This window comes from Vanacampus margaritifer, chromosome 13, assembly GCF_051991255.1.
Source record: "Vanacampus margaritifer isolate UIUO_Vmar chromosome 13, RoL_Vmar_1.0, whole genome shotgun sequence".
NCBI lineage: Eukaryota > Metazoa > Chordata > Actinopteri > Syngnathiformes > Syngnathidae > Vanacampus > Vanacampus margaritifer.
Window position 1 is genome coordinate 1,280,598 of NC_135444.1, and position 17,821 is coordinate 1,298,418.

Below are 17,821 nucleotides of genomic sequence, written 5' to 3' on the forward strand. Positions count from 1 at the left end.
ATTTAAATTATGGGGTTTTTTTTGTGTTAAATGTAAAATCCAACAGCAACATGAGTCACTTTTGATATATTCGATTGTCAACTGAAAATAGAACGAACACATTATTATTGAATTCTACCCCAAGACGGCACAAGCTAGTTTGTATTTTAATGTGTTTCTTTACATGAAACCGGTCCGTAGCTAAACCGTTAGGGAACGCTTTAGTCCATAATGATCGGTGATCATGGGGCAGGTTTACGATAGCATTAAGTCAATAATCTTTTCAGCGTCCCGTAACGCTGCACTTAAAATGGCCTGTGATGTGATGGGCTAGCTTTTAAATTAAGATGACTTCGATGTTGCAGTTGCGCTAACTGGGGAACACCCTGCTAGATCATGCATCAGCGTTGCCAACAGGGCTAACAACTTTGAAGCTAACAAAGCAGCAGTTACCTTTTAAAGCACCGCGGATCCCCAGATTGCAAGTTGTCCATTTTTCGATACGAAAACAATGCCCTAGTATATTCCACCAGCAAGAAAGTGAGATTGCGTTATATGGTGAGCAGGCGTGACGACTTCGACTCAGAAGCATAACCTCCAGCCCGAAGGACTGTGGGACGTCACATGATCTGATCACGTGAGCAATACGTTATTCGTTTCCTGGTCTAGTCAAATCGGTGCTAAATTACACAAAAATTGCTCACAAGGCGAAACAAGCATAAAACGTTCCACAATATTTCACAAGGGCCTACTTTATTATTATTATTATTATTATTATTATTATTATTATTATTATTATTATTATTATTATTATTATTATTATTATTATTATTATTTGAATGAAGCAGTAAGACATACAAACTTGGCAACAATCAGCAATCAATTTTCCATACAAATCAACAATAACTGCCAAGGGAACAGTAAAAAACGGTAAATAAAAAAAAAAGAAAAAAGGGATCAATCATACAATGTTCACTAACACACAATTGTAAGTTACATACATAACAAAAATAAAATAAAACAATTAAAGTAATAATTAAATGACAGTACATAAATGAAATCAGGACATATTCAACTCAACACAAGAGGGAATTTCTTCAGAATATTATATATGATTTGTACTTTAGGTCTTTTAATCAAACTTAGAGATTTAATATATATGCCAATTTGTTTACAAAATTTTGAAAAACATGGTTAGATTTTTGAAACTTTTTCTTGTGAATGAAAAATTTTGCCATACATAAAATGAGATTTGCAAATATTTCCTCATTCTTGTTTTGAAGGGTACGTCCAAAAGTTTTATGATCTCTGGATAAAGATGGTGGGAATGAAGTAAACATGGGAGTGATCCAAATACGTACATCCTCCCAGAATAGTTGAATTATTGGACATGAAAAGAACATATGGTCAGTGGTTTCAATACTAAAATGTAATCTCAGTAATTCTTTATATGGGTTAATATCATTCAGAATTTTAAAATGTGTTTCCTTCATTTTGGAAGGCTATTAGTAGATTCAAATGCATAGTTCTCGGCTTGTTTACTGTAGTAACATCAAATGTATTATGAATTCCGTTTTTTGTTTTGTTTTTCAGGAAACACAACTTTCGTGAGGAATTATTTTATAAAACTGTTATTGCATTTTCTATCCAATGTCAACAACCCCTGGATCAGAGGTAGGGGTAATTGGAGTTTATTTGTTTATATTTCAATATTTCTCTAGTCAGAGAGACAAATTGCTGTGGGAGCGCATTTAATATTATAACAAAGTCACATTTTAAAGTATTAAAATCATATTTGCACCTAAACTGATCATAAGTTAGTAAAACACCATTATCATCCATCAGGTGTGACAGTGACCATATGTTCCTCTCAAACCAATCTTCAAAGAATAATGACTTATTTCTGTGCAATATGTAACCATTATTCCAAAGAGCAGTTGAATGTGGTGAATAGTTGGATACATATAAAATTTGTCAGTATAGCAGAATTTGTTTGTGAAACTCAGATAATAGAATTGGTAGTTTTTCAATGATATAGTCACAAACAAGAAAAAACTTAATGCCTCCTAGCTTTTCAAATATATAGTTACACTCTTAAAAGTAAAAGTGCTTGTTATAACCTCCCCAGTTTGTCCGCATAGGAGAACCCTTGTTTGGTTCTTGTTAGAACCGTTTATGAAGGTTCCACCACTTTACCGAGAACATAATGGGTTATACCCAGAACCATCTGTGAAAGGTTCCACCCATAACCCTGTATGAGAGGTCAAACAAAGAACCCTTTAAGGGTTTCATCTAGATCTCAAACAGGGAGTTCCGCCTACAACCTTGTGATGTTTCAATGGTTTCATTCAGAACCTTCACAGCGAGTTCCCCTGAGAACCCTTATATATTACAAGGGTTTCATCTAGAACCTTCACAGCGAGTTCCACAAAGAAGTCTTTTATATTGCTAGGGTTTCATCTAGAATTAACACAGTAAGTTATACTGAGAACCCTTTTATGTTTCAAGGGTTTTATCTAGAACCGGCATAAGGAGTTTAATATATATATATATATATATATATATATATATATATATATAAGGGTTTGTATTAAAACCACACAGTATTCTACAGATTAAAATAATTTTTTATTGTGTTCATCATCATTTTTGACACTGAAAAAGATTCAATTAATGTTAAAGAGGATTTTGTTTTTATTAAAAATCTTTGAACAATGATGGATAAGGACAGCAGACTGTCTAAGGAAATGCTATTATATAGGTTCCGGAGGGAGGACAGGATAGAGACGTACACAGGTCCAGTGGAATCATCAACATGACAGCTGTACAGGGTGTCCTCAGCAGATGGATTTCTATCATGTCCCGCAATCATGACATAGAAAGGGAGGACAAAAAAAAAGACAGTTAGTAGCACCGATACAAGGCATACATGATGGCACCAGATGAAGCCAACTATAAAAAGTAAAGTAAAGCCATGCATGGTCGAATGAGAGCAGTCAGAGTATGCATTTATTGATTTAATTAATTTATCAACACATCCTAATGGTGACAGTGGAAAAGACTGAATAAGCCTGTCCTCTAACTCCTATAACAAGAACCACCACTGGCACAAAATCAGGTGAAAGTGAGCGACCCACACAAGGTTTTCACATTAATTACTTTCACTAAAGTTGAAATACTTTTCAGTAAAAATAAATTACTAGAAAAGTAGGTTTAATACTCACCCTAATGCACTTGTTGAAGCCAGTAGCACACGTCTAACTCATGTCTACAAAAAAGAAACAAATATTAACACACACAAAAAAGTCTACCTTTCTCCATAAGGGTCCTCGAGTCACACTTGCTGAAATAAAATAGTAGATTTTATGTACCTTGATAATTTGAGGTTTTTGATAGCTTGAGATTTCACTTCAATCCAGCTTGTAATACAAATTCACATGTGAATAGTAGTAATCACCACTGAAATGTCAAACCTGTTTTTATGAGGGCGGAGCGTATATTCAGTAGCAAAGCCATCATTCAACTCTCATGGGGCAACCAACCTGGCAGCCAGCTCCCAGGTTCAGCACACACTAAAATCCAGCTTTTCTCCTGGGCAACACAACCATCAGCAAACATTCGCACCATCGGTACACCAGTGTAAGTGACACTGGAGGCAATGTGTGTACCAGTAAAATGTCTTACCCAATGACACAACTTGGAGAGAGTGGGAATTGAACAACAGACCTTCTAGTTATGGACAACTAGCTCTACCTCCTGAGCCATTGCTGCCACCCTCACCTAACAAGAAATAGGTCAACTCCCCAATTTCCAAAAGTGAATAAATGGGACGAAGTCCGCCCTCCAGGATGGGTTACAACAGCAGGAACAAAATTAATATACAGAGAGTATATTGTGTTGCTACATTTATATTTGTATTGTATTCTAAAATTTCACCCCCAAAAAAATCTTCTGCAAATAACTGCCTCTTTTTTGGTGAGAGAGAGAGAGAGCTCAGTTTTGTTCATTCGGTAATCATACCGATTCGACATGTCATCATCATTGCTTTCTCTCTCTTCTTTTCCTTTTTTTTGCATGTGCATGAGTTTGTGCGTGAGAGGGTGTGTGTGTGCATATGTGCGTGCGTGTGAGTCTGTGAGACAAACGACTCTTAACTCAGTCCCATAGTGCACTGATAAAAAAAAAAAGAAGAAAAAAATACTTGAAAAAAACGTTAGCCATGATTCAGTATTCACTCGGAAATTCGAAGTCAATTTTACAAGGAGAGTTTGGAGTACATTTTACCAGTTAATTAAAACAAAACAAAAAAGGCTACTTTAAGGGTGAGGTACAAATCCACAACCTTCACGTTGGTGGACAGCCAGTGTACCATCTGAGCCATGCCACTCCTGCTGTGTGTTAGTACATTGCTCGTGTCAGGTGTAATCCTCCTACCTGTATGTTGGCCTCATTTTGGACAGTCCAGCAATGTAGTAGCGGGACAAACAAGATTTGCGTAGCTCAGGTGGTCAGTGTCTCCCAACTTGAAGGTCAAAAATTTGATCCTCAATGCTTTTTAAAAATTTTTTTTTTTTTTATAAAATAGTAAAATGTACTCAATACTCTCCTTGTAAAACTTCCAGAGAATTCCTAAGTGAATACTTAATCATGGCTAAACATTTGATGGTAAGGATCTTCTAATTTGCATGTTTTAAACAGCCTTTGAGGAACCCCTTCTTCCAAAAAGGGTTCTCTCTATTGAAACGGTTCTTACAGGAACCATTAGCTTCAAAAGAACCATCAAAGATTTTTTTTTTCCAAAAAAGGGTTCCTCGGAATCCCATAATTCTAGGTAGAACCTCTGCTCTTCATAAAGGGTTGAAACCCTTACTTTTAAGCATGTAGGGATGCAATACCAGAATGAGTTAGTATCAGCCATCCATGTCTGAATCCATTTTATTTTTAAAGTACTATTGAGGCAATCGAAATCTATTGCCAACAGACCACCCTCATCTATTTCTTTAACCATGGGACTTTAACCACATTACATAAACCACATTACATTTCATGTAATGTGGTTTATTCCTCCAAATAAAGTTAAATTTAATTTGGTTTATAGCCTTGATAGATTTATTAGGAATCGCTAGGGCGTAAACTGGGTAAATGCATCTGGATAAGGTTTCTACTTTGGTTAAATAAATTCGGCCAATAATAGATATGTCTTGTTGAAGCCATAAATTAAATTGGGACTTGCATTGTTTTATCTTGTTCTCTATATTCTGAGTTTGACTCTGCTTCTTGTCCTTTGTTAGATTTTATTGGAATGTTACAAATATCTTTTAATTATGTATCATGTATAGCTAAAAGTTCACACCTTTTCAGGTTGAATGTTAGTCCCGATGCTAGAGTGATTATTTTTTTTTTTTTCTCTAAGGCCATTGGGACCTGATGGCTATCTTTCAGGAAGAGGTCCATGTCATCAGCTAGTTGGCTGATTATAATTTCAGTCCCCAATACATTTAGTTTTTTAATATCCTGGCAATTTTTGACATAAATGTTAGCATCTCTGTGACTAGTATAAACAAGTAAGGTGATATTGGGCATCCCTGCGGGATACCAACATTTATCTTGAAGCTTGGAGTTGTACCATGAAGTAAGGAAACACAGCTACTGATGTTCTGATATAGACCTTCATTGTTGAGTTGAGTGACGCGAGTGAAAAATATAAAGTATACCACAACAAAACGTGCAGCGGACAATGCACACAATATATATATATATATATATATATATATATATATATATATATATATATATATATACATACTCCAAACTCACTTTGTGGACCTCTGAATACTGCCTTTTGGCCTGCATTTCTTGCCTGCTTCACTTGGGGCCACACGGCTTTTCGTGCCTCCCGATCTTTCTTGGTGAGATCTTCAACAAAGCGATGGTTGAGTTCCTTGCAGACATTGTGGTTCTTGGTGCTCCTCCAGACCTCACTTCTGTGTCGTCTTCCAAATAACTGCATTATGATTTGTCGTGTACCAAAGGTGTTGACGGATCAGATGCAATGCACAGAGTCCATGATGAAATGCATGTTCTCCTTCCAGTGTGGTTTTAACTTTCAAACTATGCCAGTGACGACGGCCCAGGTTTCTTCATCTTTGTTCTCCTTCAATCTATTCAGTCGCAGATTTCATCTTCTCTTATATCTTTCAACCTCAGACACCTTCTTTTACATCTCTGAAACCTTCTTCTCCATGTCAGCGTTTGTTGCCTTGAGCAGTTGCACTTCAGCATTAAATTTTTTGTTCTTCTCTTTACAGTTATTAATTTCGGCCGAGTTGAATTCAACCGCTTTGGCAATGTTTGCAATAGTTTCTATGTTTTGTCTCAAGTCCTTACCAAGGTTTTCTATCATCGATGTCAGCATATCAAGTTTCTGCAAGATGGTGGCTCCGCCTTCGATGTCTGCCTCTCCTTTCTGCTTCTTCAGTGGCACTGCAGCTTTGGGGGGCGACGACAAGACATTCTTCTGTCCTTTGACAGTAGTTTCCATACTTTTAGCGGGGCAGTAGTCGTGCACCGAAAGCGCTCTTCGTTTGTCTTTGTTCATCGTTGTATCTGTGGTCGTTTCTACAAAAATGGGATACAGCTGCTTCTTCTGACAGGTTTTGAATTTCTAAAGTAGTAGTTCAATCACATAGAGTAAAGTCCTGTGAGTTTTACGGAGTGTTATATCCAATTTGTGTCATTGTTTTATGGAACGCTACTGGAGTTATTTACAGCACGCCTGCTCCCTCCGCCATCTTGCCGGAAGTTACAAGCGCAGAATTCAGAATTCAGTTTTGCATAGCAACGTTTGCTATGCAAAGCATTTTCCTTAGCAACCAGCAGCAATAATGCATTTTCTGATCTACTATTAGATGTTATGTTTTTTTTCTTGACTCCTTGGTACCCTATGGTATGTAAACTTATAAGCACAACTGTATCTGGCCATCTGAGGTGTCTTGAACCTGTGAGATTCTTGCACGTGCTGTGCTTTATTGTACAGGTTTGTAAGGCATGATGCACTTGTACTGTGTCTCCTGGGCAATAAGGTCTCCTGCACTTAATTTTGCAGCACGAGTAAGAAGATAATATTTTTTCTACGGTATAATTAAGGTGATAACTTCATTCATGTACAAATTAAAATTAATACCTTTAAAAACACATGTTACAACTTGCTGTTGACTGAAGATGATATCACGTGTACTGAGGAAACAGGTAACGACCAATCATTGCTCAGTTTGCTCACGTCACATGACCAAACCCAGAAAACAGGTGAGCCGTAAATGTGATGACGATGAGGCTATTTCTGTGAATATTCAATACATCTTGACTATTAATGTGCGCAGATATTAAACTTGCTAAAATCGGAAACAAAATATGTTTAAAGCCGAGGGTCTATCCTTTTAGCACCTTTAGCAAATACATCTTTTGCGCACATTCCTATTTGTGAAACAACTCGGTTCAGTTTCCCTACACCTAGCCTGATAGTTCATCCAGTGCCATATCAGTCCTGTGCAATCTGTACACCTTCCAGGTAGGACTTAACTCATTCACTCTCAGCCATTTTCACAGAAGCAATCCCCTTCACTCCCGGCTGTTTTACTGGATTTTGACAGATTTTGCAAGGCCCACAGAATTGTGTTCTATTGCTATAAAAACATGGAACGTACCAAAAGAAAGATTAGAGTCTCTTCTTTCATCAGGAAAAAAAAAGTTTCATTTTTCCAGCAATTAGCATTAGAATACAGCTAAGTTTCATCATTATTCACAAATCTATTTAGAAATATGAGTAATGAGCTTTTTTTCCAACATGCCCCCTGGTTGAACGCTTTTGCTCTGCTGCCACAGTTTGTGTAATAACTACCATTTCTTCAACCATTCTTTGCAGTTGAGAGGCTGCATCTAAGCTTTCTGTATGTTCTAGCATAAAAAAACAAACCCATAAAACGTATAAATACGTCTTTGGGACACTCAAAACATAAAAATAGACCGTATTTATATGTTTTTGGGAGCAAAGTTGGGAGTTAATGCCTGGTTACTAGGGATGTAACGATACCGGCAATATAATATATCGTCGTCGTCATGTCAGGATATTAAAAGCAGCACATCTGTTAAAAAAGTCGGGTTGATTTCCATTTGTGCAGTTCTAGCAACCTCTGGTGAATAGTTTTTTTTAGTGCAGTTGAATTTTCACAAAGCATGGTTTGGCCCTTCTACGTTTAAAATCTATGCTAATGGTCAGATGAAGGGGAACGTAATATGCTTGTAAGCAGAGTCAATATGTGTAGGAGCTCAGTGTGCTTGCATTAGCAAGTAAGTGCCTCAACATATATATTATTGAGACATATTTTTTATATATAATATTTATAATATTTTTATAACATATTTCATTGCTGTAATGTACAAAAGCACAATTGTGTTTTTTTTTGGTATGAGCTCTTTTTTATTTTTATTATTATTATTATTATTTTTACAATATTCTTCTTTTTCTTTCGGCTTTTCCCTTCAGGGGGCGCCACAACAAACCAGTTGCCTCCATCTAACCCTGTCCTCTGCATCCTCTGCTCTCACACCAACTACCTTCATGTCCTCTTTAACTACATCCATAAACCTCCTCTTTGGTCTTCAGCCTGGCATTTGGAAACTTAGCATCCTGCCAATATACTCACTATCTCTCCTCTGGACATGTCCAAACCATCTCAGTCTGGCCTCTCTGACTTTCTCTCCAAAGCCTCTAACATGTACATCTTCATCTCTGCCACCTCCAGCTCTGTCTCCTGTCTTTTCTTCAGTGGCACTGTCTCCAGATATCAGAGATATTTCATGGTAAGTACCCGCGACGGATATCGATACTGGCCGTTTTCCGGTCAGGAACTAAAGGCTGAAATGGTTATTTTGCATTTCTTGGCTTTTTCCTGCCTTGAGTACTCGTTTAGTTAAGGCTTTAGCGTAGCAGACGCACAAGCTACTTTTAATTTAGCCACTTACATCACCAACGCAAGGGTAGGAAGAAGAAGCAGAAGCAGCAAAATCTCACCTAAATTAACTGATTTAATTCATTTAAATTTTTCTCCACTTCTGGATAACATTCATAGTGACTTGGAACGCTGGAATAATCTTCCTATTTCTTTAATAGGACGAATAGCCACCGTTAAAATGAAAGTTTTACCTAAAATAAACTATTTTTTCTCAATGATTCCATTTAAACCTACGGCTAAATGGTTCCAGTTGTTGGACTCAGCCGTTACAAAATTTTACTGGAAAAAAAAAAAAGCAAAGATTAGTCTATCTACTCTTCAGAAAAGTAAATCCAAAGGTGGCCTAGAGGCACCAAATTTTATGTACTACTATATAGCTAACCAGCTACAATATATCGTTCTATGGGCACAACCCAACAGAGATACTAACTGTTGGCTGGAACTAGAACAGAAGGATTGTAATAACCTCAGACTTCTAGATTTACTCTTTATTACAACATCGATTAAGCGACATAATTGTTTTAAAAACCCAATGATCTCCGCCACCCTGACTGCTTGGTGGAAGGCATTAGAAATTACAAAAGCCCAAGTGGAGCCCTGTGGGCTTTCTCCCCTATGGCATAACCCTGACTTTCGAATTAACAACCAAACGTTTTATTTAGGTGTGTGGGAGCAGAAAGGAATCACACATCTTCACCATCTCTTCTCAGATAATATGTTTATATCATATACATCTTTGCTCCAAAAATACAAAATAACAAACGGAAATTTTTTACATTATCTGCAAGTTAAAAATATGATAAAGAAACAAATTCCAACACTTCAGGGTACGCTCCAACCGCCTGGCTTAGCTAAAGATATTACCAAGCTCTCTCCGACAACAACAAAAAAACTTTCAAAAATATATAAGTTACTTTCATATACGGATAAAATGTCTTTACCCATCTTAAAATGGGAGACAGACTTGTCTATAGCTCCGGAATCTGACTTTTGGATTCAAGTTTGTGAAAATGCATTTAAAATGACAAAACACACAAATTTACAACTTATCCAATACAAAATAATCCATAGAACATACATTACTCAATATATGATGAAGAAAATGGGCCTCTCCGACTCCGACATTTGTCTCCAGTGTTTACAAAACACTACAGACACTTATTTTCATGCTTTATGGTTATGCACCCCGGTTATGTATTTCTGGACTAAAGTCTTAGAAAAACTTTCCGCTATCTTGGACTATAGGATACCTTTATCTCCAAACTTGTGTTTGCTAGGTGACCTAACAACAACTGACCTACCACATAAACAATTTCAATCTACACTTGTAGCCCTTACTATCGCTAAAAAAACAATTCTTGTTAACTGGAAAAATAAACAAACTCTGAATATCGACCAATGGTCTAACCTCCTTATAAATCACATTTTAATGGAAAAAATATCGGCCTCAAATAAAAAACAAATATCAAAATTCATAGAAATATGGTCTACGTATATAGAATATTTTAACCTAATTCTGGTTATTTAATTCTGCCTGTTAGCGAGAGCCACCACATTGTGATAACTTACATTGATGTCTCTGCATTTGGCAGTTTGTTACTAATGGTTGTGTTTTTATAGTCAGGAACCCAGTTGCTGCCAACAGGATCGAACAGATTCACCTCCAATGGGCACTAAAGGCTAATATTCGGATTCACTGCATGCCAGGGGACTAACGCTACAGGTGCTGTCCCCCCTGGCTGGGCGTGGGCGGGTCTGCCCCTCTGTTGGCTGCTGGGTGGCGGCTGCGTCTTGGTCGTTCCCTGGGTCTCGTGGTGGGTGCTGTGTTGCGGGGCTCTCCCTGGTGTCCGGGGCGGCGCCGCCCCGGCGCGGTCCGTCGCTCTGGGTCCGGCGACGCGGGTCGGGGCCTGTGGGCCGCCGGGGTGCCCCGTGGTTCCCTCTCCCCTCCCCCTTCCTCCCCCTTGCTTCCTCTCCCTCTTCACCTCTCCCCGCCCGTCCTCCGCCTCCCTGTCCCTTCTCCCTCGTCGCCCTTCCTCCTCCTCTCCCCCTCTCTCTGCGGCCCTGCTGCTGCCTCCTGCCCTTCCTGTCGTCTCCTTCCCCCGTCCCCTCCCCCTCCCCTGTCCGCCCTCCTCCCCCTCCCCTAGGCCGGGGGTTCCGTCCGTGGCCCGGGTCTCGGCGCTCCGGGAGCCGGGGGAGTGGGCGGGATTGGTGTTGTGCCCGCCCCGCTCCGGTGGGCCTCCGGGCACTTCGGGCGGGCCCCGGTATCCGGGGGGCAAGCCCCGCCGGGGTCCCGGTGGGGTGGGTGGGGGTTTTGGTGGGCGGGTGCGCCTCCCCCCCCCCGCCCGGTTGGGGGGGGCCCAGCTGGTCGCTCCTCTTAACTCACTGCACTAGTTTTGCACAATACATTTTAGGGCACATAACACACTTTGGGGGGGAGTGGGGTGGGGTGGAGACACCGTCTCCGCCCTGCAGCTCCCCTCCAAATTTTAATGCACCACACAACTGGGGGGGGGGGGGGGGCATCGGTTGGGGCGGCCGCGGTATGAAGCAGTGCTGCGGTCGCCTGTCCGTGTGCACCCCCCCCCCCATTAATTTATTTTAATGCACCACATACGCTCATTGACATGCCTGGGGGGCGGATGGATCGGAGCAGGGGGGGATATCATTTCCCTCTGCTCCGGTTCACCTGCCCCCAATTTTAATGCACCACACACACACACTTATGTATATACACTGGGTGGGGTCACACACACGGTTTAGGGGTAGAGTTCGCCAGTCGGCGAGCTGGCGAACTTAGTAACAGGGTTAGTTTTTCACTTTGATCGTTGGGGTGACGACCGGGGCCTCTCCCCGCTGGGCCTGGGGTTCGGGGATGCCGCCCGTCCTCCGGTGCCCCCATCTCCCCTTCTGCCCCTGGTGTTCCGTCCCTCCGCGTGGTGGGGTGGGCGCGGGTGCCCTCTCCGCTCCGCTGCCCGGCCCCCTCTTCGGCGCGGATGCCTGGGTGCGGTGTGTCCCCGGGGTCTGGGGTCGGGGGCTGGGGGGCTGTCGGTTGGTGGGGGTGGGGGCGGGGGGCGGGGGCGGCTTGGTTGGTGGGGGGGTGGTGGTGGGGGTGCCGGGGTGGGGGGTGCTGGGGTGGGGAGGGTGTCTGGGGATTTGGGGACCTGGGGGCGGTTGGGGCTGGGTTGGGGTGGGTGGCGGGGGTGGGGGGCGGGGGGGGTCGCGGGGGGAGCGGGGGTTGTGGGCCGGTGGGGTGCCTGGTGGGCCTGCAGTGCCCCGTCCTGCTGCGTTGGGTTGGGGGCGCGGGCCGCGTTGGGGTGGGGGGCGCTCCTGCTCCGGGGTTTGCTCTCCGGCCGGTGGCCCCTGCGGGGCCCGGGGGTCGTCCTTTGGCGCGGCCGCGGCCTGGGGGGCCCTGAGGTGTTGCGCTTGCTCTGTCCTGGCGGAGGTCGACGGCTCCCCTCTTTGGTGGAGATTTTCATGCATGCTAGATCCACCACACCAGCATCTATCGAGACTCAGACACAATTTGTTTCTCCCTCAGGTCATTGATTCGGTGGAGGCTGGTGTCTGTGGATCTCACTCTGCTTCGTCTGTCCTTTCTACCTTTCCTCAGTTTCTCCTTTGGGCCCTTGAGGTTTCCCTGATTTGTTGGAGTTGGGATGTCTTTGGGGTTGGTGAAGGTTAGTGGCCCGGTGGGTGGTGTCTGGTCGGTGCTGGGCTTCGCTTTTCTTTCTTTTCTTTGGTCCCCCTTTGGGTCTCCTGGCGGCCCCACGACTCTGGCTGGATTTTGAAGTGTTCGGTTTAGGTGAACGGTATGGGAATTCTTATTTATTTTTATTTTTTTTCGCACGCACGCACGCACGCACACACACACACGCACGCACACACGCACAAACACACATACAAAAAAAAAAAAAAAAAAGGGAGAACAATGATGATGACATTTCAAATGATCAATACTGAGATCTCCCAAAAAAAAAGAAGAAAAAAAAAAAAGAAATAAAGAAGAGAAAAAAAAAAAAAAAAAAAAAAAAAAAAAAAAAAAAAAAAAAAAAAAAGGAAGAAGAAGCAGTTACTTATTTGATTCAAGCAGCGGTAACTAAGGAATAAAAAAAAAAATTGAAGGTGCGAGCGGAATGCGGAAATGGTGACGACGAACAAGGTAACTAAGAAATAAATAAAAAAATTGAAGGTGCGAGCGGAATGCGGAAATGGTGACGATGAACAAGGTTTCCGTAGGTGAACCTGCGGAGGGGTAGAAAGCACGAGCGGAGCGCTCGCAGCGAACGAGGTCGAGGGTGCGGCGACTCGCAGGAGCCCGGCCGGCTCAAAGCTGCGGGACAACAGGCAGTGGCGCTTGCGGCGGTCCGCTTCCGCCCCACGTCCACTCAACCTGCTTCTGGCGGGGCTGCGGCTGGCGTGGGGTAAGTTTTTTGCATTTGCGCATAAGGCACCATGAATGAAGCGAATGACACGATACATGAATATGTTGTATACAATGTTGGGAGGGTTACTTTTAAAATGTAATCCATTACAGTTACAAGTTACCTGCTAAAAAAATTAGTTAGTAATGTAATCCAAGTACCATAATATTAAAGTAATGTAACTGGATTACTTTTGGATTACTCCAATATTGAGTATGCTTATGAAGACAAAATAAAAATAAATATCACCACAATATATATCCTATACAATGTGCCCCTGCTATTTGCGGGTGATAGGGACCCGGGCAGCCTACAAATAGCAAAAATCCTAGTGTAATTAAAAAGCATGTAGGCTATTGATTGAAGGCCATATGCTGTTTTCGAAAAGTCACGGAAAGCAACCACACCTCACGGTTAGATAGATAGATGGATAGAGAGAGAGAGAGAGAGAGAAAGAGATAGTCATCCAATGAGGATGACGATGTGTGACATCAACTACAAAATGAACTCTTAGCCCAGTCACAAGTTTAGCCGTGTATATGTTGTGTATGATGTTTAAATAGTGAATTGGTGGGAGGAAGATTTGATTGGAAGGTGTAACTCACATTATGGTTGTAGGCTAGCGGGCTAGCTAGCAAGAAGCTACAGTGCGTAGCATGCCGCTGGACTCTCAGCTCAAACTTTCGTCCCAGTGAATACCGATCGCCATTTCCTTTTTTTTTCTTTTTCCTAGAGCTCAGTATTGTTCATTCGATTTGACATCATCATTGCTCTCCTTTTTTAAAAAAAAAAAAAATTAAAAAAAAAATTCTAATTTTTCTTTCTCTCTTTTTTTTATTTTTTATTTTTTTTATTTAAAATATATATACATATATATACATATACACATATATATATATATATATATATATATACACTTTTTTTTTTGTATGTGGGTGAGTGTGTGTATTCATCAGTTCACCTAAAGCCCATTAAAAAAAATCCCATACTAATAATATAATATAATAATAAATTGCCAAATGCAGAAACATCAATGTAAGTTATCACGATGTAGTGGCTCTCGCTAACAGACAGAATTAAGTAACCAGAATTAGGTTAAAAAATTCTATATACGTAGACCATGTTTCTATAAATTTTGATATTTGGTTTTTATTTGAGGCAGATATTTTTTCCATTAAAATGTGATTTATGAGGAGGTTAGACCATTGGTCGATATTCAGAGTTTGTTTATTTTTCCAGTTAACAAGAATTGTTTTTTTAGCGATAGTAAGGGCTACAAGTGTAGACTGAAATTGTTTATGTGGTAAGTCAGTTGTTGTTAGGTCACCTAGCAAACACAAGTTTGGAGATAAAGGTATCCTACAGTCCAAAATAGCGGAAAGTTTTTCAAAGACTTTAGTCCAGAAATACATAACCGGAGTACATAACCATAAAGCATGAACATAAGTGTCTGTAGTGTTTTGTAAACATTGGAGACAAATGTCGGAGTCTGAGAGTCCCATTTTCTTAATCATATATTGAGTAATGTATGTTCTTTGAATAATTTTATATTGGATAAGTTGTAAATTTGTGTGTTTTGTCATTTTAAATGCGTTTTCACAAACTTGAATCCAAAAGTCAGATTCCGGTGCTATAGACAAGTCTGTCTCCCATTTCGAGATGGGTAAAGACATTTTATCAGTATATGAAAGTAGCTTATATATTTTTGAAAGTTTTTTTGTTGTTATCGGAGAAAGCTTGTTAATATCTTTAGCTAAAACAGGCGGTTGGAGCGTACCCCGAAGTGTTGGAATTTTTTTCTTTATCATATTTTTAACTTGTAGATAATGTAAAAAAAAATCCGTTTTTTATATTGTATTTTTGGAGCAAGGATGTATATGATATAAACATATTATCTGAGAAGAGATGGTGGAGATGTGTAATTCCTTTCTGCTCCCACACACCTAAATAAAACGGTTGGTTGTTAAGTTGAAAGTCGGGGTTATGCCATAGGGGAGAAAGCCCACAGGGCTCCACTTGGGCTTTTGTCAATTCTAGTGCCTTCCACCAGGCAGTCACGGTGGCGGAAATCATTGGGTTTTTAAAACAATTATGTCGCTTAATCGATGTTGTAATAAAGAGTAAATCTCGAAGTCTGAGGTTATTACAATCCTTTTGTTCTAGTTCCAGCCAACAGTTAGTGTCTCTGTTGGGTTGTGCCCATAGAACGATATATTGTAGCTGGTTAGCTATATAGTAGTACATAAAATTTGGTGCCTCTAGACCACCTTTGGATTTACTTTTCTGAAGAGTAGATAGACTAATCTTTGCTTTTTTTTTATTCCAGTAAAATTTTGTAACGGCTGAGTCCAACAACTGGAACCATTTAGCCGTAGGTTTAAATGGAATCATTGAGAAAAAATAGTTTATTTTGGGTAAAACTTTCATTTTAATGGTGGCTATTCGTCCTATTAGAGAAATAGGAAGATTATTCCAGCGCTCCAAGTCACTATAAATGTTATCCAGAAGTGGAGAAAAGTTTAAATGAATTAAATCAGTTAATTTAGATGAGATTTTTATGCCTAAGTATTTTAAATTACCTATAGGAAATGAGTAGTGTGGGTCCTGGCTTGCAGGGTTCCATGAATTTTCTGTAATAGGTAGAAGTGTTGAAAATAAACTGTTGATTTAAAAATAAAAAGGAAATGATTGAGACAACTTGTTTTTCAATATTAACTCTTTGACTGCCAGACGTTTTCAGAAAAGGGATGCCGTGGGTGCCAGCTAATTTAAGCATTTTGACTGATCTTTCAAGGTCCACAGAAAATTCTGTTTTTGGACTATGGAAACACACATACTACCAAATGAAAGATTGGACTCTCATCTTTCATCAGAAAAAAAAGTTTGTTTCTACCTTATTCCGTTTTTTAGTTAACCAACAATAGAAAATGGTTAGTTTCAACCAAATGCTCTGTTTTGAAACAAAATACGGAGAAATCAAGCTTTTTGTGAAACGATATTATTTCATGCACTCTAGTGAATTTGACACCTTTTTTTTTCCATGAATGATGCCACAAACACCTAAACAGTGCTTTACTTCTGTAAAACACTACCAAAACAATTTGGCAAACTATTTACAAATGTGTGCAACTGTGGTACTATTTACAATTGTGTGGATGTTTCAAATACAGTTTTTCTTTTTGTAACACTCCCCTGCGTGCAAGGGGACGCAGCAGGATTTGCACAACAGATTAGTTTCACTGCGGTTGCAGACGCTACACTTTTTTGCTGGCTTTTTTTCCCCGGGGAATAGCAAGTATATACTGCAGTGTGTGTTTGGCCATGTTGCCATCAAGTCTACTCTCAGGATCATGATACGGTGACGTTACGGTGGTGTTACGTCTGGCTTCCTCATGTCCTTCAGTTCCTATACCGGGTGGTAAGAGATGTTCTGATCCATCTTATCTGCTCCATTCATGGTGGCATCGTAGTCCATAACCAGTGTCTTCTCCGTGATCAGACTGTACCCACTCCTCAGATGAATATGCATTGGACTCGGGGCACTCTTCGTTGTCCGATTGAACGTCCGCCTGTGCAGAAGTGCTCGGTTGTGCTCCGTGTTTTCCGGCGTTAGCATCGCTAGCCGGTGAGGCTTTATGACGTGATCATAGCCGCCGCGTCAACGCTTCCAACTTCAGCGTCAACCTCGGAGTCACCATCATCATCATCGTCGTCATCAATGTGCTCTTTAGCACTGGTTGATGCTTCTCTTCTTTGAAAAAAAATGATCAAGCGTGAGCTGCTTGCCACTGGTCGCCATTTTTGCTTTCTCAGCCATTGTCCCCTCAACACTCTAGCTCCGCCTCACGTCTTCTACTACTGACGCCTACCCGATCTTGTCCAAAGAGAGTCATCGCTGCCATCTAGGGGACAAAAATAGTCATTATACTAACTAGATCTGCTTGATACTTTCAGCACAGCTGGCCAAGGCTTTCCTCCACCCGTTCCCCCCCCCCCCCCCCAAAAAAAACTTGGTGAACGTCTTTTAACGTCTTTGGCGCTCCTCCGTAGGATTTTACTAAACGTTATTTAACGTTTTTGGCAGTCAAAGAGTTAAGTGAAAATGTATTATTTTTTTCTTTATTGTGTACTTTAAATTACTCTTTATCCAAGCAAAAGTATATTTTATCTGTGTACATCAAGTCAAGCCAAGTTTATTTAGATAATCCTTAACCACACAAGAGTCTCAAAGGGCTTCACATGCCCACAGTTGACAAATATCAACGACATCCCCTAATCGAACCACAAGAGGGAAAAAATTCCAAAAACCCCAACAGGCAAAAAATTTGAAACATTGAGAAGGGACCGCAAATGTGGTAATCTCCCTTCCAGGATGATGAGGTTGCAGTGGATGCCGAATGGGCAAAAATG

The 17,821-nt window shown here is 40.7% G+C and overlaps 2 protein-coding genes across 2 annotated transcripts in view; one reads left to right on the plus strand and one right to left on the minus strand.

The window, feature by feature from the left end:
- The window catches only part of kifap3a (kinesin-associated protein 3a), a 101,211-nt gene extending 100,614 nt beyond the window's left edge, over positions 1-597 (minus strand). Inside the window, exon 1 of the mRNA XM_077583144.1 lies at positions 433-597. Within this exon, the coding sequence (XP_077439270.1) occupies positions 433-473 (41 nt within the window). The 5' untranslated portion in view covers positions 474-597. The remainder of the gene's footprint in view (positions 1-432) is intronic.
- Positions 1-17,821, plus strand: part of gorab (golgin, rab6-interacting) — a 292,517-nt gene that overhangs the window by 104,502 nt on the left and 170,194 nt on the right. The gene's annotated exons all lie outside the window — the stretch shown is intronic.